Here is a 20,803-nt window from a genome sequence, read left to right as displayed (position 1 = left end):
TACAAAATGAAGAGTTCCCTCCTGGCTCAGTGGGTTAAGGACCCGGTATTGTCACTGCTGTGGCTCTGGTTACAGCTCTGGTGCAGGTTTTGTCCCTGCCCTGGGAACTTCCTCGGGTCGGAGGTGCAGACAAACAAAGAGAGAGGAATGTACACAATGAGCCAGAGTAACTGATGAATTGAAATCACCAAATTGAAACAATGAATTGAAACCACCAAATATACTGCAAAGAAACATGAGTTTACAATGATACTGAAAAATATAATGAGATCACCTTTGAAAACTGATAAGAAACAAATTCAGGATCTTAAATGTTAACAACAAAGGGGGGAAAAATTGAGCATTTATCCTGCTTTTCTCCATGAACAATATCACTGGTGAACAAATAATAAATTAGGGGAAGCATCTCTTTAGAGAAAGATTCCAACTGATAAATGAAAAGAGATGACAGAATTAGAATATCACCATGTTGTAACTCCTATAAATTAACAGATATAGGCCTTATATACCAGTGGCTGATCAGATTATAGAAAGACAAACAGATGCCAATGTGCCCTCTGGTGAAAGGGCTCACTACCATCAGATTCTGGCCACAGGTAACCAAACCTGTGTCTGATCAGTATCTAGATCCAGGTGCTAATTCCCATGAAATAGAGAAGACAGAGGAACATGTTGAATACGAGTTGAATGTTGCTGAATATGCAGTCAGCAAAAATTTAGACAGTGGAAAACTCTACAGATCACACAACAACAGGCTGGCTCTCTGTTCCTGGCTCTACAAAAGACACACTGTAAGAAAAAGAAGGGAATTAAAAGGGAACCTAAGGAGTTCCTGTCATGGCACAGTGGTTAACAAATCCGACCAGGAACCATGAGATTGCAGGTTCCATCCCCGGCCTGGCTCAGTGGGTTAAGGATCTGCTGTAGCCGTGAGCTGTGGTGTAGGTGGCAGATGTGGCTCAGATCCCACGTTGCTGTGGCTGTGGGGTAGGCCAGCAGCTACAGGTCCGATTAGACCCTTAGCCTGGGAACCTCCATATGCCACAGGTGCAGTCCTAGAAAAGAAAAAGAAAAGACTATACATCTAAAGACGTATATTTGGGTGACAGAACATGTAGTGATGACTATGTATGTGGTCTCCTTAGGGAGGAGGAAGGTGGTTGGGGTTGGGGTGGGGGCAGAGTCCATGGAGGGCTCCTGGGGTGGCTGCAAAGTTCCATTTCACATCCTGGATAGTGGCTGCAAAGATGTTTGCCTGCTAATGATAAAGCCATATATTTTGTTTGGTCGACATCTACATTTGCATTTTATCATGTGATTTAAGGGGAAAAAAATCTTTTTAAACCTATAATACAGGGGTTGGCAAACTTTTTTCAAACGGCCAGTCTGTATTTCAGATTTTGCCGGCCAAGAGGCAAAATTGTACTTACATAACCACTTGAAATGTAACCATTTAAAAATGCATAAGGGGAGTTCCCGTCGTGGCGCAGTGGTTAACGAATCCAACTAGGAACCATGAGGTTGCGGGTTCGGTCCCTGCCCTTGCTCAGTGGGTTAACGGTCCGGCGTTGCCGTGAGCTGTGGTGTAGGTTGCAGACGCGGCTCGGATCCCGCTTTGCTGTGGCTCTGGCGTAGGCCGGTGGCTACAGCTCCGATTCAACCCCTAGCCTGGGAACCTCCATAGGCCTCGGGGGCGGCCCAAGAAATAGCAACAACAACAACAAAAGACAAAAAGACAAAAAAAAAAAAAAATGCATAAGGATAAAACTGAGCATTGCAACCCTGGAGGGTCCACTAGTCCTTGAATTCCCGATCCCAGGAGGATCACAACCTTCCAGGCCCACCATCTGCGCCCCCAGCCCGGGATGGGTCCTGGAGAGCGCCAGGAGCTGTTCTCCTCCCCCGCCGCTGGACTCCTCCACCTCCGCGTCTCTTAGCAACAGGCAGACGCAATCTCCTCTCTGGCTAAGACTCCAGGTGGGGAGAGGGGGAGCGAGCACGCATGCGCACAAGGAGCTCCCAGCTCCACCCACCCTCTCCGGGAGAAAGTGGAGGTCCTCCCAGCACTTTAGCCGTGGGGCCAGGTCCCAAGCAAAATCTGTCTCGCGATTCTCCCACACGTCCTCTACCACACCTTTGTCACAAGGGACAGCAACAGCACCAGGCGCCTGCTAGAAATCTAGAAATACAGAATTTCAACCTCACCCCAGAACTACCAAATCAGAGTGCATTTTTAACAAGCTCCCAGGAGGTCCCAATGCATATTAATGTTTGACAGGCGTTGCTTTTACAATCCAGATAAGGCAAAGCCATAAGTAAATACATATATATATATATATGTTCACCTCTTATAGGTTGAACTTTTAACCTAACCACTAAAAAACAGCCTTTTTGATTTACAAGCGGAAGTTCCCAAAGCTGAGTTCCTTATGCTTAGTAAGGGTGAAAATCCCCTCGTGTCTCCTCTGACCGGTGGTCGAGGACAAAATGCATCACTAACCTCGAGTTCCTGCTCTCAGAGTCAATGGGGTCATCAGGAAGGACAATTTCCATTCCCAGAGTAAGGGCATTGCTTCATATGAACAAGGTGGAAAGAGAGGGCTCAGAAAAAGGGCACTTTGGGCTTACCCAGATAAATAAGACGGCAATATAAGGGCAATCCCAGCCGCAGGGAAGGCAGCACCCAAACCTAGCTAAATGGCTCCCAGGAAACAGGCCTCATTTGCATTCTAAACCCCCAAATGAAATTCTTTCGTGGCTCATCGGGTTAAGGATCAGGGGTTGTCACTGCAGCAGCTCAGGTCACAGGTTTGATCCCTGGCCTGGGAACTTCCACATGCTGTGGGTACGGCCAAAAAAGCAAAGAAAAAAGAAAGAAAGAAATTCCTATGAATAATAAGACAGTGGATGAGAACTCCTGAGAGAAGTTCCCAGGTCAGTAACTTCCCAAAGTGGTTAGTTCTCTCCATATTTATCTATTATGGGAAACTGCAGACCTTAAATTTAACTTCCTCATCAGATGAGAGTGGCAAATCAGAATAAATACGTCCCCGAGTTCCTGTTGTGGTTCAGCGGTAATGAACACGACTAGTATCCATGAGGATGCAGGTTTGATCCCTGACCTCACTCAGTGGGTTAAGAATCCGGTGTTGCCATGAGCTGTGGCATAGGTAGATCTGGCATTGCTGTAGCTGTGGTGTAGGCCAGCAGCTATAGCTCCTTGGACCCTTAGCCTGGGAACTTCCATATACCGCAGGTGCAGTCCTTTAAAAAAAAAAAAAAAAAAGAATAAACACATCCCAATACTTAGAAGAACCACTTGGCTTCACTGGGAAATACTAAAAAGAGACTAGAGTGGTGGCTCAGTGGGTTAAGGATCCAGCATTGTCACTGTTGTGGCTCAGGTTGCTGCTGTGGCACAGACTCAATTCCTGACCCAAGAACTTTTTCACACTCTCTGAACAGTCAAAAAACTTTTACAAAATAACAAGATGGGGGGGACCATTCTTCAAACAGAAAACAACTCAAAAGACACATTTCTAAGAATCCATGATACATACTAAAACATGGATGAGCTGTGAAAACATTATGCAAAGTGAAAGAAGCCAGTCACAAAGGATCATATATTGTGTGATTCCATTTGTATGAAATGTTCCGAAGAGGCAAATCTTTAGAGACAAAAGTCATTAGTGATTGCCTAGGGCTGGGACGGCTGGGGGATTTAGGGGTTGATAGTTAAAAGGTGTGGGGTTTCTTTTGGAGGTGATGAAAGTGATCTAAATATTCTTTTTTCTTTTTTCTTTTTTTTTGCCATTTCTAGGGCTGCTCCCATGGCACATGGAGGTTCCCAGGCTAGGGGTCGAATCGGAGCTGTAGCCACTGGCCTACACCAGAGCCACAGCAACGCAGGGTCCAAGCTGGGTCTGCGACCTACACCACAGCTCACAGCAATGCCGGATCCTTAACCCACTGAACAAGGCCAGGGATCGAACCCACAACCTCATGGTTCCTAGTTGGATTCGTTAACCACTGAGCCACGATGGGAACTCTGAAAGTCACCTAAATATTCTAAAAGTTGTTCAGATAACGACTCTGTGAAAGTACTAAAAGCCATTTGAATTGTACTCTTTATTTTTCTTTATTTATTTTTCTTTTTAGGGCCACACTTGTGGCACATGGAGGTTCCCAGGCTAGGGGTTGAATCAGAGCTGTAGCCACTGGCCTATACCACAGCCACAGATCCTTAACCCACTGAGTGAGGCCAGGGATCAAATCTGCGTCCTCCTGGATACTAGTCAGATGTTTCCACTGAGCCACGAGGGGAACTCCCCCTGAACTGTACTCTTTAAGTGGGTAAATTGTATAGTACATGAACTATATTTCACTAAAGCTCTTTGGGGACAAAAAAAAAAAGATCTATGGTTCCACACTAGATCCACAATGGTCTAAAAACATGGAGTCCCTACTATAATGCAAAGACTTTTTGGGGAAAATCTGAAGGAAGAAAAAAAAATACTGACATTGGTACTGGGTAGAGACACCAGCAAGATTTCTCTAGCAAAACACTTCCATCTCAGTTTGGGGAAGAATTTCACAGTCTTGTTTCAAGATCATGAACCTCACAGAAATCCCCATCTGGCTTTAGGTTCCTGTTCCAAAAATACTGGAAAAACCAATAAAGGCAAAACACACGTTCAAAACAACACCTTTAATGAACAGGGACAGGAGTTCCCATCATGGCTCAGTGGTTAACGAACCTGACTAGTAACCATGAGATTGTGGGTGTGATCCCTAGCCTCGCTCAGTGGGTTAAGGATCCAGCGTTGCCATGAGCTCTGGTGTAGGTTGCAGACGCCTCTCAGACCCTATGTTGCTGTGGCTGTGGTGTAGGCCGGCAGCTACAGCTCCGAGTAGACCCCCAGCCTGGGAACGTCCATAGGCCGCAGGTGTGGCCCTAAAACGACAAAAGACAAAAAATTAAAAAAAAAAAATCTATAGGGACAAGGGAAGAAACAGAGGATCATGGGATCGAAGCTATAGGCTCTGTCAGAATACAAAGTTGAGAATTCACTATCACTATAGAAACTCAAGTCCAAAAAAAGACTACACATTTACCAGGGAAACTGTGTTTCAAAATCCCTAAATAACATAGCTCACAAAGAATGGTGGCCAAAAAAGCCCACCTGAATGGTTGAGGCCTTGGATGGCACTGACTTCAGCTCTGCTACCCCTATTGGGCTTGTTTTTTTGTTTGGGGGGTATTTTGGATCTTATTTTATTTTATTTTATTTTATTTATTTATTTATTTTTGTCTTTCTGTCTTTTCTAGGGCCGCTCCCGAGGCATATGGAGGTTCCCAGGCTAGGGGTCTAATGGGAGCCGAGCCGAAGCCACCAGCCTACACCAGAGACACAGCAACACAGGATGCAAGCCGCGTCTGCAACCTACACCACAGCTCACGGCAAGGCCGGATCCTTTACCCACTGAGCAAGGCCAAGGATCGAACCCGCAACCTCATGGTTCCTAGTCGGATTCATTAACCACTGAGCCATGACAGGAACTCCGGGGGTTTTTTTGGTCTTTTTAGGGCCACACCCACAGCATGAGGAAGATTCCAGGCTAGGGGTCGAATCAGAGCTACAACTGCTGCATCTGTGACCTACACAACAGCTCACAGCAATGCCAGATCCTTAACCCACTAAGCAAGGCCAGGGATCGAATCTTCGTCCTCCTGGATACAGTCAGGTTCATTACCGCTGAGCCACGACAGGAACTGCCCCCTTTTGGGCTTTAACGTTGGCAAATTCTCTTCTCTATCTGCTTAATTTTCCAAACGAAGAGCAGAGGATATCATGAGAAGTCCCAAGAAGACCCCAGCTCCGCCCACAAGGGCCCTTGTTGGCCTCAAGGTCACAGCAGACACCATGGAGAGAGACAGAAGGGAAGGTGGAACAGGTATCTCTTAGCTAAAGCAAAACACACAAAACTCAAGGGCATTGGGAGGCTTAGAGAGAGAGAAATCTCAGCAGCTATCAGCCAACGGCTTCCTCTAGACCTGACAACCAGGATTCTCTCTAATCCCCAAGCAAATTAAAAGACCAAATGTTATTAAGCAATTAATAATGGAACAGATGCTGCTTGGCTTCTGTGTCTCATCAGCTCGACTCCTGCTCCAAAGGACCTGCTTCAGTCCCTACGAACAAAATGGCCATTTCCAATGCCAAGGGCAAAGGAAATTGCCCACACAGTGCCTGACACATAGTAGGTATTCAATAAATATTTGTCGAATGACTCTTTCTTTTTTTTTGCTTTTTTTTTTTTTTTTTTTTTTTTTTTTGCTTTTTAGGGCCACACTTGCAGCTTATGGAGGTCCGAATTGAATCAGAGCTGTAGCTATTGGCCTACACCACAGCCACAGCAAGTCGGGATCTGAGCCTCGTCTGTGACCTACACCACAGCTCACAGCAACGCTGGATCCTTAACCCACTGAGCGAGGCCAGGGATCGAACCTGAAACATCATGGTTACTAGTCTGATTCGTTTCCACCGAGACACAAGGAAATTCCGAATGACTTGAATGAATGCTGATATCACCTCCCTTGGACATCTCTGCCTCTCACCTCACCCGGGGAAACACATACACATACACACACACACACACACACACACACACACACACACACACACCACACAGAGCTGAATTCATGCTTGTTCACTGCAACTCCATTTGTAATCTTGCAAAATTAATAAACACAATTACTGCTACAATATAGATTTCTGAAGGGCAGGGATTCTGGTCAATTTTGTTACAATGTACCTTCAGCATCTAAAACAATACCTAGCACACAGTAGGCTCTTAATGAATATTTGCTGAATGCCAAATGAATTAAGGGGCTACTATGTGCCAGGCCGCTTGGGCTACTTGAACTCCTGCAGAAGAAGCCTCCTTCCCTATATTACCTCCACCGGGAGGCGGAGGCTGCCTTGAGTCCTCCTGTCGCCAGGGGCCGCTGTAGAAAATGCCTGGCCTCCTTCTCACGCCACCTTCTATCCCGGCGGTGCCCTTTGACTCCGTGAAGTCGCTGCCCCGAGTTAAGATGGCGGCGTCGGTGGCAGCTGCAGCTGGGCGAATTCGGCGGGCCATTCGAAGGTCGCCTCCATGGCAGGGCCTCTGCTTTCGGGCGCTCTCATCCGAGGCCCCTCCAACCCAGGCCGCGGCCGTGCGAGACGCCTTCCTGAGCTTCTTTCGAGACCGCCATGGCCACCGCCTGGTGCCGTCCGCTTCGGTGCGGCCCCGCGGCGACCCCACTTTGCTCTTCGTCAACGCGGGCATGAACCAGGTAGGAGCTGAGCCACACTGACCGGGGCGGAGTTTGTGGGGTTCTTCGGGATTGGGCAAAGGAAGCGAAGGGCGGAGCTCTTAGCTTTGGGGGAGCTGGGGGGAAAGCCGGTTGTGCGTGGTTAGGCTAAGAGATTGGGGCGCTAATTAGGGCTTAGGGTGGCCTGGACCCGGCAGCTTTGGAGATCGAGTTTTAGGTTCAGGAACAGCGGGTGTGGAGTCCCATGGAGGCAGACTGGCGGGGGAAGTCTGGCTTTATTTACTAGTTCTTTAAAGATAACCGGTTCATTAAAATAAACGTTGAGCACATGCTATTTGTTAGTCTTTCTTCTTTAAGGCTTTTGACTTTGAACACCACTTATCGTCCCTAGACTTGCCCTGTTTCCCGCCACCAACACGTCTCCTGTTACCTTGCCTATTTTACTAGCAGAAAGTGTCTGTTTCGTGATTTATTTACCAGAGATGGGTGCCCCCACGCTCCCAAGTTGCCCCTTTGGCCAAGACTACATTGTACTCTCAGCGATGCAGTCAGCCTTCAGTCTGAACTGCCATCTCTGTCCCCACTCCCCATCTTTCCCTTCTACTGAGGGCCAAGGATATATCTCTCTCTCCCTCTACATGTGTTTCCAGTTCAAGCCAATCTTCCTGGGCACTGTGGATCCACGAAGCGAGATGGCAGGCTTCCGACGTGTGGCCAACAGCCAGAAATGTGTGAGGGCTGGAGGACGCCACAACGACCTGGAGGATGTGGGCCAAGATCTTTCCCATCACACCTTCTTTGAGATGCTTGGCAATTGGGCCTTTGGGGGTGAATATTTTAAGGTGAGTCTCCAGGAGGCCCTGGAGTTAGGAAAAGGTCACTCGTCAACCAAGAGAGGGGTCAAAGTTAATCCTGTCTCCACTCCTTGGGTCTGCTTTGGCAGGGCCTCATACCAGACACAGAGGCTAAATGAACTTTTATAATAGGAATGGGTCTCACTTCTCTAATTGGGTTGTAAACTCCTTGAGGGCCAGAACTATGCCTCCCGCCTAATGGTTGGTTGATAATTATTGTTTGACTAAGTGGTTAGAGAGTAACACTAAAGTGCAAGAGTTAAAAATATTCCCAGGCTAGGGTAGAGAGAGAATTTCATGGAGAAGGTGGAACTTGGAAGAACGTAGGATTCAGAAAAGGAATGAAGCTTTCAATGCAGGAACAAACTCAGAAATGGCCATGGCTTGTTCTGGAAACAAGGTGGACAATGGAAATGGTTTTGTCTCGAGCCAAGGCCTGAACTCATGTGGCTTGATGGACACTTCTGCGGCGCCTTCTTCTCACCCATCTTTCTCTTCCATATGGATTTCTACCACAGGAGGAGGCTTGCAGCATGGCCTGGGAACTGCTGACTCAGGTCTATGGGATTCCTGAGGACAGGCTCTGGGTCTCCTACTTTGGTGGTGACCCCAAGGCTGGGTTGGGTGCAGACCTGGAGAGCAGGGACATCTGGCTCAACTTAGGGTGAGTCCACCCCCACTTCCATCCACTCCTGGAGAACAAGAAGACTGAAAAATAGAGACTACCAGGGCTGGTCCTCAGAGTCTCAGTATATCCCAATACCATAGGGTCAGCCCCTTTCCTCCTCCTTCTGAGCTTGATGGAAGGGCTCCCTCAACAGAGGGGGACCCAGCTTCTGCTTTTGTCTCCCCTGCTACCTGCCTGGCTCTCTTCCCAGGGTGCCTGCCAGCCGTGTGCTCTCCTTCGGACCACAAGAAAACTTCTGGGAGATGGGGGATACTGGCCCTTGTGGACCCTGTACAGAGATCCACTATGACCTGGCTGGTGGGGTGGGAGCCCCCCAGCTTGTGGAGCTTTGGAATCTGGTTTTCATGCAGCACAACAGGTAAAGGGGTACTAGGGCAGGAGGGAAATCCCTGGCTGGAAGTGAAAAGGCCGGTAGTCAGGAGACTTTTATCTTTTTTTTTTTTTTTTTTTTTTTTTTGGTCTTTTCCAGGGCCATACCTGCTGCATATGGAGATTCCCAGGCTAGGGGTCTAATCAGAGCTGTAGCCGCTGGCCTACACCACAGCCACAGCAATGCAGGATCCGAGCCGCATCTGCAACCTACACCACAGCTCACGGCAACACTGGATCCTTGACCAAGTGAGGCCAGAGATCAAACCCGAAACCTCATGGTTCCTAGTTGGATTAGATAACCACTGAGCAACCACGGGAACTCCCCCCCGCCTTTTTGCTTTTTTAGGGCCACACCTGTGGCATATGGAAGTTCCCAGGCTAGGGGTAGAATCAGAGCTTCAGCTGCCAGCCTATGTCACAGCCACAGCAACTCGGGATCTGACCTACACCCACAGTTCATGGCAATGCCAGATCCTTAACCCACTGAGTGAGGCCAGGGATGGAACCCTCAGGGATATTAGTCCAGTTCATAACCTGCAGAGCCACAATAGGAATTCCCATACTTTATAAAAAACCAACTTTTTTTTTTTTTTTTTTGTCTTTTTTTTTGTTGTTGTTGTTGTTGCTATTTCTTCGGCCGCTCCCACGGCATATGGAGGCTCCCAGGCTAGGGGTTGAATCGGAGCTGTAGCCACCAGCCTACGCCAGAGCCACAGCAAAGCGGGATCCGAGCCGCGTCTGCAACCTACACCACAGCTCACGGCAACGCCGGATCGTTAACCCACTGAGCAAGGGCAGGGACCGAACCCGCAACCTCATGGTTCCTAGTCGGATTCGTTAACCACTGCGCCACGACAGGAACTCCCAAAAACCAACATTTAAATAAATAGTGCTTACAATGTGCCGGACACATTTCTAAACACTTTGCAATTAGTAACTAGATTTAATCCTCCTCTTTGCTCATGACAGTTGAAACTAGTCACTGCTGCTGTCCGGAATATGCTCTCTTATCATGATGGAGTTGACTTGATGATCTATAAGATTTTCTTCCAGCCTTGATATGTCTTTTTGTGAGGCAAAGAATTCTGTCCCAGAAAGGGGGTGTCTGGGTCCAGGCAAAGGCCCAAGCAAAGCGTGAGGGTGGTGATCACCCATTATGAGAAAGGACAGGACCCGAGGCCATCATCATTTCTGCCTTTGGGGGTGGGGGGCAGAGGATGATACTTCTCTCTGGTTCCTCCCACTATCGACCCCTCCTCATCCCTTTACTCCACTTGAGCACTTGCCTCGTGTGTAGTCCGGGGCGGAGGACTCACCTTGCACACCTTTCCTGGCCAGAGAAGCAGATGGAAGCCTGCAGCCCTTGCCCCAGCGGCACGTGGACACAGGAATGGGCCTGGAGAGGCTGGTGGCTGTGCTGCAAGGCAAACACTCCACCTATGACACCGATCTCTTTTCCCCACTGCTGAACGCCATACACCAGGTGAGCCCACTTCTTCCCTTCTAGAAGCCCCTCTGACCTGCCATAACCGGTGCTTTCCATCCTTGTTGAAAACTCAAGAGCATGGAGACAGTGACCAGCCAAGGATACGAGGGTGTCAAACGTGAGGCTCTGATTCATGTTTATTACTTGGTGTTGCTCCTAATTCCTTCTTGCCTTCACATATTCAAAACTGTCGAGTGCCTGCATTGTGTTAAATCTTTTTGCTTGGTTCAGAAGATATAGCAGTAAATAGAGAAGAGGTTACGGAGATTACATTCTAGCCTAGGAAATAGATAATAAGTAAACGTATTAAAAAACAAGATAGCGGTTTACAGATTGTGAATAAGCGGTCAACCTGGGTGACAGTAATTGGTGGGAGATGGGGGCGTAGAAGCGTCTTAGATGAAATGTTCGGGGAAGGCTCACCAAGGAGACGATCTCTGAGTTGAAACCTGAAAGAAGAGGAATCAGCCATAGGAAACTCATTCCAGGCAGAGGGGAGAGCGAGTACCAAGGCCCTGAGACATTTGGAGCATGTGTAGGTTCACCTACGCTGTATAATGAACCACGTAACATGTCGTGGCTTAAAATAACAACCATTTATGTAGCATATGAGGCTGTGGGCTAGGATCGCAGGCTGGACTCAGCTGGTCCTCTGTGAGCTGAGTCCTACACCTGTGGTCAGCTGCTTGGAAGCTGGCTGGCTGTCAGTTTGGGACAATGGGGGTGACGGGGTCTTATGTCTCTCTTCCAGCAGACTGGCTTGGCAGGCTTCCAAGAAGGAAAGCAGAGGCGCACACAGCCTCTAGAGGCCTGGGCTCAGCATAGTGTCATTTTCACCACATCCTGTTGACCAAAGCAAGTCACGAGCCTTGCCCAGCTTCAAGGGATGGAGAAATAAATTCTATCCCTTGATGGGAAGCGCCTGTAAAGTCACATGGCAAAGCAGCCTGCATATGGGGAAGGGAAGGATTGTGGCCAGTTCTGCAGACACTCTCCCACAGGGAGGGAGGCAGAAGTCATGTCTTGTGGGGCCTTGGGAGTCCAGAGTGGGTCTTTTTTCCCAAGTGTGGTGTGATGGGCTCCAAGCGGGAGGGCCACAATCTGATTGACACTTTTTAAAAGGCCACTCCTGTTGCTGGGTGGAGGATGGGCTGAGGGAGACAAGAGTAGAAGCTGAGAAGCCATTTGGGAGGCTCTTTCATAGTCTGGGAGAGACAGTAGGGCATGACTCAGGCTGGTCTGGTCGCGGTGGAAGTGGAGAAGAGTAGATTAATTTGAGAGATCTCATGGAGGTAGATGCCAGAGGCCTCACCAATGGATTGGATGGGGAGGGGAAAGAAAGTCAAGGCCAGCTCAGAAGTTTTGGGCTTGAGCAGTGCGATGAATGGCAGGACTGTTCATTGCGGGGGAATGAACAGGTTTGGAGCTGGCTGGATCACACCTCTGCTTTGGAGCCCAGGTTAATGTATTTACAGCTTACCCTGTGTTTCCCTTACAGAAAGGCTGTGGAGGTGGGTGGGGAGTGGAGAGCACCTGGATGGGACGGCCTAGTTCAAACCTCCCGTCTGCCCCTGACTTGTGTGCCCTTGTGGAACTTGGCTCCTCCGAGCCTCGCTTCCCTCCGTAAAGCCAGGATAGTAACACCTCCCAGAACAGGACATGTCAGGGATTAGACACCGTGTCATTCAAGCACCCACCTGGTCCTGATAATGGAAATTCAGTAAATGATCACAGCTGTGGTCACGTCAGTGCTGAATGTGGGCCCCAGGAGGCAGGGACTGGCTCCCCATCACTTTCAAAGCTTCTCCAGCCAGGCCATTCCCAGTGCAGTCAGCTTTGGGGGTGAGGGCAGATGCTCTAGGGGTGATGGAGCGCATCCCGCCTGGGCCAGGTCAGCAGCTGCGTCTCTCCTGCCCAGGGTTGCGGGGCACCCCCTTACTCAGGCCGGGTTGGGGCGGCAGACGAGGGGCACATAGACACGGCGTACCGTGTGGTGGCTGATCACATCCGTACACTCAGCATCTGCATCGCCGATGGTGTCTCCCCTGGGATGTCAGGAGCCCCGTGAGTCTGGAAGGGGCTGGGGCTGCTGGAGGATCAAGGGGGAGAGGACGGAGGGTGACAAGAGCTGGTTGGGTTGAGATGGCAGGAAGAGGGGAAGGGAGGGGACACTGGGGTGGGAGCACTCTCTGGACCTTATCCTCCCCGCTCCCTTCCCTGCTGACCAGGGCCTGCTGGGGGCTCATGTCTATGCCTGAACCCCTCCCTCTAGGCTGATAGTTCGTCGGATCCTCCGTCGAGCCGTGCGGTTCTCTACAGAGGTGCTGCGGGCCCCGCCTGGCTTCCTGGGCAGCCTGGTGCCTGTAGTGGTGGAGACGCTGGTAAAGACAGAGCTTCCTTGCTCTCCTGGGGCCCTCAGGAGCCTGTCGTCGAGCTCGCACAGTGTCCCATCCTGGGCTTCCCATCCTAAACATCCAGCCCAGTGTCCTCCCAGTGGGCTGAGAAGGCTGGAATGGCTTATAACAGGCAGGGAGCCTTCAGGAGGCCTCTTTGCCCAGGCTGCTGAGCCTTTGACCTCAGGACCCTGTTCTGCCTGTGTTACCCGCCGCTGAAACTCATTCCCCATTCAGATCCCTCCCTTATCCATCAGCCCCTCTGAGCCTCCAAGGCAGGGGTCCTCAGGAAGGCTTAGGGTAAGGTGCAGAGGGGACTGGTTGCTGCTGACACCTCCTTAGCCCTCTTCTCTGCCCCTAGGGAGGTGCTTATCCAGAACTGCACAAGAACTCAGCCCAGGTACTGGGTTCAGGTGGGGGAGGGAGGGGTTGGCAAGAGAGAGTGGGAGAGGGAGGCTCTCCCTACCAGGAGGCCCAGCTCCAGTCCTGCCCTGCCCCCTTCAGATAGTCAGCCTGGTGTCTGAGGACGAAGCGGCCTTCCTGGCCTCCCTGCAGCGGGGTCGGCGGATCATCGAGCGGACCCTGAAGCGCCTGGGGCCTTCCGATGTATTCCCTGGTGAGCGGGCACCTGGCCCGGAAAACCAGGACCCACCCTTAGGCAGCCAGGCCAGGCCTTAGATACCCCCTCCTCCCCTACGTGCCCTCCCCCACCCCCATGCTCGCTTTCCAACACCCAGGCCTCTGGCGGGACCGCCACCTTGCTTTTCCTCACTTCCCCGCTGCCCTGCTGGCCCTGCCTCTGGTCTCCTTTCCAAGACTGGCTCCATACCAAGAATGAGCTTTTCCCCCTCTCTGAAATGCCATGTGCCAAGGAGGGGCCCCGGGCTACCCCCAACTCTGGTTGTGGATCCGGAAGCCTGAGGTGGCCCCTCTCCTGGGCCTGCCTGGTATGGGGAGGGGGCACTGGACTTGTGCTTGGCTCCCGCGGCTTCTGTGTGGTTAAAAAAGCCCTGGCCCTTACTTCTGCCCCCTCCCTCTGTTCTGCCCCTGCCCCCCCGCCCCGCAACACTTCTTGTCTTCCTTCCTCAAAGCCGAAGTGGCCTGGTCCTTGTCACTGTCTGGGAATCTGGGGCTCCCCCTGGACCTGGTGGAGCTGATGCTGGAGGAGAAAGGGGTGCAGCTGGACTCTGCAGGGCTGGCGCGGCTGGCCCAGGAGGAGGCCCAGGTAGAGGTGGGGACACCCCCGCCCAGGATTCTGGTGGGACACATCCACTTCCTCCCAGCTGTGGAGGCCCAGTGGCTGCAGCTCCTGAAGGAAACAGGCCGAGAGAAGGTCTTTCCCCTCACTTGGGCCCCACCCGCAGCCCGAGGAGAGGAACGCTAGTGCGGTGGGCCAGACAGCAGCAGGAGAGGCCAGCAGGCGTCCCAGGGAGGGCGCCTCGGGGGCAGCCGTGGGTGAGGGAGGCCTGGTCCTCAGGCCCACACAAAGAGTGGTTCAGCAGCCAGCCTGGGGCCTCTAGTTTATGCCGTAGGGGGCACAGGGTCTTAAGCTGTGTGGCAGTAGCAGGACTCTACGGAGACTCAAGTCCTGTCGCCCTGTCCATGCACCCTTTCCTCACACACCTGTCCTGCAGCACCGGGCACAGCAGGCCGAGCCGGTTCAGGAACAGGGGCTGCGGCTCGATGTCCACGCACTGGGGGAGCTGCAGCGCCGAGGGGTGCCCCCAACTGATGACAGTCCCAAGTACAGCTACTCCCTGCGACCCAGTGGGGGTTACGGTAAGAGCCTGGCCTAAGGCAGTGGCCACAGGCTGGCCTGCCCGAGATTGGAGATTGGGAGGGACAGAAGACCGCAGAGACCTGCTAGCAGCTGTGGGGTGCACTCCGTGGGGTGGCCACCAGGGGTTGCAAGGGCCCCTGGCTAGAAGTACCCCCAAGTCCCATGCCTGCCTGCTTCAAGGAAGGCACGAACCCACATCCCACTTCCCACATCCCAGACCCTGTCCTCGCACTGATAGCTACTCTCGGTCCCTGCAGAGTTCAGCACCTGTGAGGCCCGGGTGCTCCAACTGTATGCAGAGGATGGAAGGGCCGTGGCCACCACGGGGGAAGGCCAGCGCTATGGCCTCCTCTTGGACAGAACCAACTTCTACGCTGAGCAAGGGGGTCAGGCTTCTGACCGAGGCTACCTGGTGCGGGTGGAACAGCAGGTGAGCACCCCCCCACCACCGGCCCCTGCAGGAAGCAGAGCTGGGCCAGAGGGAGAGGCTCTAAGCGCTAAGGGCCTCGGGCCTCGCCCTTCCCCAGGATGTGCTGTTCCCAGTGGCCCAGGCTCAGGTCTGCGGAGGCTTCATCCTGCATGAGGTGGTGGCCCCTGAGTGCCTGAAGGTGGGGGACCGGGTGCAGCTGCATGTGGATGAGGTGAGGACCCCCACATCCTGTTCTCAATGTCCTGCAGCCCTCTCTCCCCACCCCCACCTGCACCCAGGCCCATGGTGATAGAAGTGTTTTAGGCCTGGCGTTTGAGCTGTATGGAGAAGCACACAGCCGCCCACCTGCTAAACTGGGCGCTGCGGAAGGCCCTGGGCCCCAGCACAGAGCAGCGAGGCTCCCACCTCAGTCCCGAGAGGCTGCGCTTCGACGTGGCCACGCAGGTGAGCAGGGCATGGAGAGGCAGCCAGTGAGGCCCTGGGCTTAGAGGGTCTGGTGGAGGTGACGGGGGCTGCAGGGAGTTTGGCCACCAAGAGGGCCTGGGCTCCCTCTCGCTTGGTCACTGGGGGACCTTGGGCAGTTCTTCCCATCAGGCTCCTCCGGGCCATCAAGGGTCAGGCTGGACAGTGTCTGGCGCCCTCCCTTCACCTCCAACCATCTAGCTTCCTCGTCCCTGCTGTTAACCCAGGCCATTCTTGCTCAAGCTGAGCTGCCCTCTCCCTTCTCTGCCGCCGCCGTGTCTCTTTGTATGTCTGGCTCAAATCCTCCAGGAAGTACTCACTGACTAAATCCCGCTCCCCTGAAGACACCGCGCTCCTGTGACTCCCCCATCCTGTGTTTCCCTTCCACTGGCTCCCCTGGTTGTAAGTTCCCTGAACACAGAGCCTCCATTTTCTGTTTCTTCTTCAACTTTCAGCGCCTAGTGAAAGGCCTGCAGCTCGCAGTAGACCCAGCCCCCCGGGTAGCTTTTCTAAGGAAAAGAATTGTCTGCTCTACAGATATTTACTGAATACATGTTATGTCCTAGCCACTGTTCTAGAACCTGGCTATCGTTCAGTGAACATCAGCTGCTTTTAATGCTTCATTTCTAGGCATGGCGCTGACTGCCTGTCAGTCTGTTTATCTCCCCCCAACCCCTCCAGGCTCCACTGACCCCAAAGCAGCTCCAGGCTGTGGAGGACACTGTGCAGGAGGCTGTGGGGCGGGATGAGGCCGTGTACATGGAGGAGGTGGCCCTGGCACGCACCACCCACGTCCCTGGGCTGCGCTCGCTGGATGAGGTAAGTTGGGGGAGTGCCTTGGTGGAGATCACCCCCCCCCACTCCCCGCTGCAGGCCAGTTAACAGACCCACCCCCTCTCACCGGCAGGTGTACCCTGACCCCGTGCGGGTGGTGTCTGTGGGGGTGCCTGTGGCCCATGCGCTGGAGCCAGCCTCCCAAGCTGCACTGCAGACCTCTGTGGAGCTTTGCTGTGGAACGTGAGTCGTTTCTCTCTCCTGGCCTGGGGCCCTGGACCCTCACCCTTCCCTGGTCTTTGGAGCCACTGGCCCCTGGTTTGTAGCTCAGGCTGCTCTTTTCTCTCCCATCTTCCCTCCCCCTGCCCATAGGCACCTGCTGCGCACAGGGGCTATAGGGGACCTGGTCATCGTCGGGGAGCGCCAGCTCGCCAAGGGCACCACCCGCCTGCTGGCCATCACTGGGGAGCAGGCCCGGCAGGTGAGCGCTCCAGGGAGTGGGGGGCAGAGGGCACCACTGATGTGCTCAGGTTGCCGGGTGCCCAACAGCAGAACCACTGTTCATACTTGTGCACCCATACAGCCGTACCAGCTGCCAGCAGCTGGCATCTGCTGTGATTATTTGGTGCCCTGGCGGGTCCTGGTTGTTAAATGCTTTGAATTTGGCCCGGCCCAGCAGTGAGCTGAGAGCCCCTGCCTTTGGGAGTGAAACTAAACCAAGATGCTCTGACCACCCTGGTCCCTCCCTGCAGGCCCGAGAGGTGGGCCAGAGCCTGGCCCAGGAGGTAGAAGCGGCTGCGGAGCGGCTGAGTCGGGGCAGCCGGGATGTGGTGGAGGCGCAGCGGCTGTCCAAGGACATGGGACGACTCACAGACGTGAGGGACACCCCCGCCATGGAGCTGTCCCCTCCCTCTCCTGGCCCTGTTCCTTTGGCCTCTCTGGACCCTGCCCCTCTCTCTCCAGCGTTCCCATTAGACTCCAGCTGGGCCAGATGTTTGTGGGGTGGGATGTGGAGGGTGGTCTCTTCTCTGGCCTTGCTGGTCCCTGGCTTATAGCCCGTGGCTCAGGCAGGCCAAGGGTTGATGTACTGCTTCTGACCACAGGCCGTGGACACCTCTGTCATGCCCCAGTGGCAGCGGCGGGAGCTTCAGGCCACACTGAAGGCGCTGCAGCGGCGTGCCAACACCGCCATCCGGAAGCTGGAAATGGGGCAGGTATGAGGAAGTTGCGCTGCTCCCGGGGGACCAGATACCTGGCCCACCTGGCAAGGGTCAGAGACGCCAGCACACATGCCAAGAAGCCTCAAGGCCTGGCATGGGGTGGGGGGTGCTGCTTCTCCCTCTCCTGCCAGCTGGGCATCATCGGGCCATTCCCTCACTTCTCTCTGCCAAACTGGGTCTCTCCCCCAGCTCCTGAGTCTGCTCAGGCTCCCCCTCCAGGAAGCCAGCTGACTTGATTGTGCCATTCAGCCCTAATTGCTCCTTGACTGTGAATCCTCCTCCCTCCGCCCCTCTCATCCATCTGTGCTCCAGCCCTTGTCCTTTCACCTTCAACGACCTATTTGTAGGGACCAGGATCTATGATGACAGGGAGGAGGTAAGGGAGAAGAGGAAGGACACGCAGGGAACCCCAAAGAAGTAGGCCATTCTCGGCAGAACCCCTGGCACCTAGCTGAAGACCTTTGCTGGGGGCAGGGGGCATGGGAGGGGGTCTCTAGACCAGGGCTTTGTTGAGCCGTGGGGGCCTGTTGCCTCCCAGCCCCACCCCTGTGCTGTCCTTCCCGCCCCGCAGGCTGTACTGAAAACCCAGGAGTTGCTACAGCGGCACTCGGAGGGGCCCCTGATTGTGGACACGGTTTCTGCTGAGTCCCTCTCGGTCAGTGTTGGGGTTGGGATGGGGAGGGGAGAGCCCTGACAGGGAGGAAGCCAGAGGTCACCTTCTGTCCTCCCTTGCGCAGATGCTGGTGAAGGTGGTCCGGCAGCTATGTAAGCAGGCGCCCAGCACGTCTGTGCTGCTACTCAGCCCTCAGCCTCTGGGGCAGGTGCTGTGTGCCTGTCAGGTGGCCCAGGTGAGGAAAGGGAGGCCCCCACTCGCTCAGCTCCTGCTCCAGCTCTCTGATTCCACGCCTTTTATTCCTCCCAGATGAGGGGGCCACAGCTGGGTAGAAGGGATCTCTGAGGTTACCCCCAGGTGGGGATAGAGCCCCCTCCTTGTCCCCAGGTCACCCCCCCCAGAGGCGGCACCATGAGATTCCCTAATTCCCACCACCCCACCTCCAGGCTGCACATTTCTTGAAAATAAGTAGCAGCCGTTCATCAACCTCCAGATGTTCCCAGCCCATCCCTCTCCGGTCTCCTCACCCAGTTCCCCCCATCGTGCGCCCTGCTGGGAAGGGGTTCTAGTCACTGGAATTCCCCTTCAAGGGCACAGTGAGTGGATGGGAGCAGGGAGGGCTGCTGTGCATTGCTGCCCCTTCTGTTTCTGTCCCCAGAGCGCCACGCCAGCCTTCACAGCAGAGGCCTGGGCACTGGCTGTGTGCAGCCACATGGGGGGCAAGGCCTGGGGCTCTCGGGTGGTGGCCCAGGGCACCGGAAGCACTGCCGATCTGGAGGCTGCCCTCAGTGCAGCCCGAGCCTATGCGCTCAACCAGCTCTGAGCCAGGCTTGCCCAGGGGCCCCCACAGACCAGGGACAGCAGACAGGCCAGTGCCTGGAGCCCTGAAGGAGCTGCAGGACCTCCCCGGAGGCAGAAGCAGAAGGCCAGAGCCTGGAGGCCAAGCCACTGAGCTGAAGAAGACAGCCCTGGTCCAGGCCTTGCACAAACACAGAAGGTGTGCGCTGGGAGTAGTGGGCCTGGGGACACACCCATCCACTAGGTGAATATGAAGACATGGGTCGCCTTGGCTGTGACTGTTTATTCAAAAGTACTTCACAGAGGATAGGAGACTCCGGCAGGAACCTTCCCCTCCTAGCAGCCTGGAATGGGTCCCCTGTCACCAGTCTGACCCCTGACACTGGACTGAAAGGCCATCTCCACAAGTGCTCACACAGGTCCTCTGTGCCAGCCCACTCGGGACACCCACCAAGGCCTCCTCAACTACCAGGATTCAGAACCATTACGTGACAGTCGTGACAGTGGGCAGATCTTCTCTGATGTCAATTATTTTATTAACAGTGACTTCTTGTTTTAACGAAGACCCTGGTGATTTGTTGATAAAATGAGCCAGCAGGTACTGGTCAGTTGCTGAGAATGTGAGAACCAGACAGAGCCTCTTGCCCCTCCGGAACTTAGTTCCAGTGGGGAAACGGCAATGAAGAGATAGGAGAGGGTGTCGGGGATGAGGTCTGTGGAGACAGCCGGGCTGGGGCTGGGGGTAGGGGTCAGGAGCATCTGGAGGAGGGTGTGAGCCGTGGGGACATGTGAGGAAAGAGCAAGGGCAGAGGCCCTGGGGGGAAGTGAGCAGGCAGGTGGCAGCTCTTGGGGTTAGAAGGGAGTGGAGTTGAAGCCTACTCTTTGAAAACAAGTTGCACAGTGCCTGCCCCAAACCTGAGCTAAAGCTGAAGCTGAAACTGGCAGCTCTGAGCAGGAGGAAGCTGAGGGATGGAGCGCGGCCCTCCTTCCCCAGCAAGATGAATCCATCCAGGACCAAGCCAGCTGCTGGAGCTCCATCTCTGTGGCCAGATGAAGGAAGGGACCTTGAAGGACCCATCTCCAATCTTGCTCCCTGGCTACAAAATTCCAGCGCCATTTAGTCAGAATCATTAGAGCAGACCAGGTCCTGTTGCCATCTTGTCCTGCATGATTTCTCATTCCAACTGAGAGGCACCAGTGATTTGTTGGTAAATCACTGGTGAGGGCTTGAAAAGGACCCCAACCCCTGGCCCTTGGCTGCCTGCGACCGGAGGAGTTGCAAAGCTTTGCCTCAGGGTCTTGGCAACTGCTGCAGTGGCCACTGTTCAAGGATGCTCGTCAGAGGCCTGGCCCTTTCCAGGTGGATATGAAGGTGAGGAATTGGGGTTCCCCTCTTTTACTGATGAGTTAACAAGCTTCTAAGCTCTGAGCTGGTCCAGGGTGACCAGATAGTACTCATCAGCAGAGCCGAAATGAAAGCTAAGCTCTGCCTCCAGGTGAAACCCCACCCTCTGGTGGCCTTTCCACTCTTGAAGGACAATTTCCTTTTCTCACTAGCCAGCTCCCTGGAGTGTGGTGGTTCCTGCCCTCGGGGCACCACATATCACATCAGGCT

General features: G+C 53.6%; 1 protein-coding gene and 1 long non-coding RNA gene across 4 annotated transcripts; one reads left to right on the top strand and one right to left on the bottom strand.

The window, feature by feature from the left end:
* Window positions 1–11: 11 nt before the first annotated feature.
* On the bottom strand, window positions 12–7,341 carry LOC146401561 (uncharacterized). Its single transcript, XR_014810221.1, has 3 exons — window positions 6,510–7,341; window positions 1,560–3,117; window positions 12–918 (listed from the first exon to the last, which is right to left on the bottom strand). It is a non-coding gene; the product is annotated as an uncharacterized LOC146401561 (long non-coding RNA).
* Window positions 7,075–19,751, top strand: AARS2 (alanyl-tRNA synthetase 2, mitochondrial). 3 transcript variants are annotated; one of them, XM_084968246.1, is made up of 22 exons: window positions 7,075–7,339; window positions 7,969–8,160; window positions 8,691–8,836; window positions 9,051–9,218; window positions 10,571–10,715; window positions 12,637–12,782; window positions 12,991–13,099; window positions 13,473–13,511; window positions 13,620–13,727; window positions 14,203–14,336; window positions 14,746–14,890; window positions 15,149–15,321; window positions 15,419–15,532; window positions 15,625–15,765; window positions 16,465–16,602; window positions 16,691–16,800; window positions 16,930–17,038; window positions 17,310–17,432; window positions 17,661–17,771; window positions 18,349–18,432; window positions 18,515–18,625; window positions 19,049–19,751. In XM_084968246.1, the coding sequence occupies exons 10-22, from the start codon at window positions 14,268–14,270 to the stop codon at window positions 19,211–19,213; spliced, it is 1,593 nt and encodes a 530-aa protein (XP_084824372.1). In that variant the 5' UTR covers window positions 7,075–7,339; window positions 7,969–8,160; window positions 8,691–8,836; window positions 9,051–9,218; window positions 10,571–10,715; window positions 12,637–12,782; window positions 12,991–13,099; window positions 13,473–13,511; window positions 13,620–13,727; window positions 14,203–14,267; the 3' UTR covers window positions 19,214–19,751. The 3 variants fall into 3 exon arrangements, with proteins under 3 accessions (XP_084824372.1, XP_001929628.3, XP_084824371.1); XM_001929593.6 differs by having other exon boundaries at window positions 13,616–13,727; XM_084968245.1 differs by having other exon boundaries at window positions 9,051–9,360; window positions 9,899–10,715; window positions 13,616–13,727.
* The last annotated feature ends 1,052 nt before the right edge of the window (window positions 19,752–20,803 follow it).

This window comes from Sus scrofa, chromosome 7, assembly GCF_054392235.1.
Source record: "Sus scrofa isolate SSC_HxYL_T2T_F1_AM1 chromosome 7, Sscrofa_HxYL_maternal_Yorkshire_Landrace_v2.0, whole genome shotgun sequence".
In the NCBI taxonomy this organism is placed as follows: Eukaryota; Metazoa; Chordata; class Mammalia; order Artiodactyla; family Suidae; genus Sus; species Sus scrofa.
The sequence above is the reverse complement of the archived record's forward strand: the minus strand, read 5'-3'. Positions and strand labels throughout refer to the sequence as shown.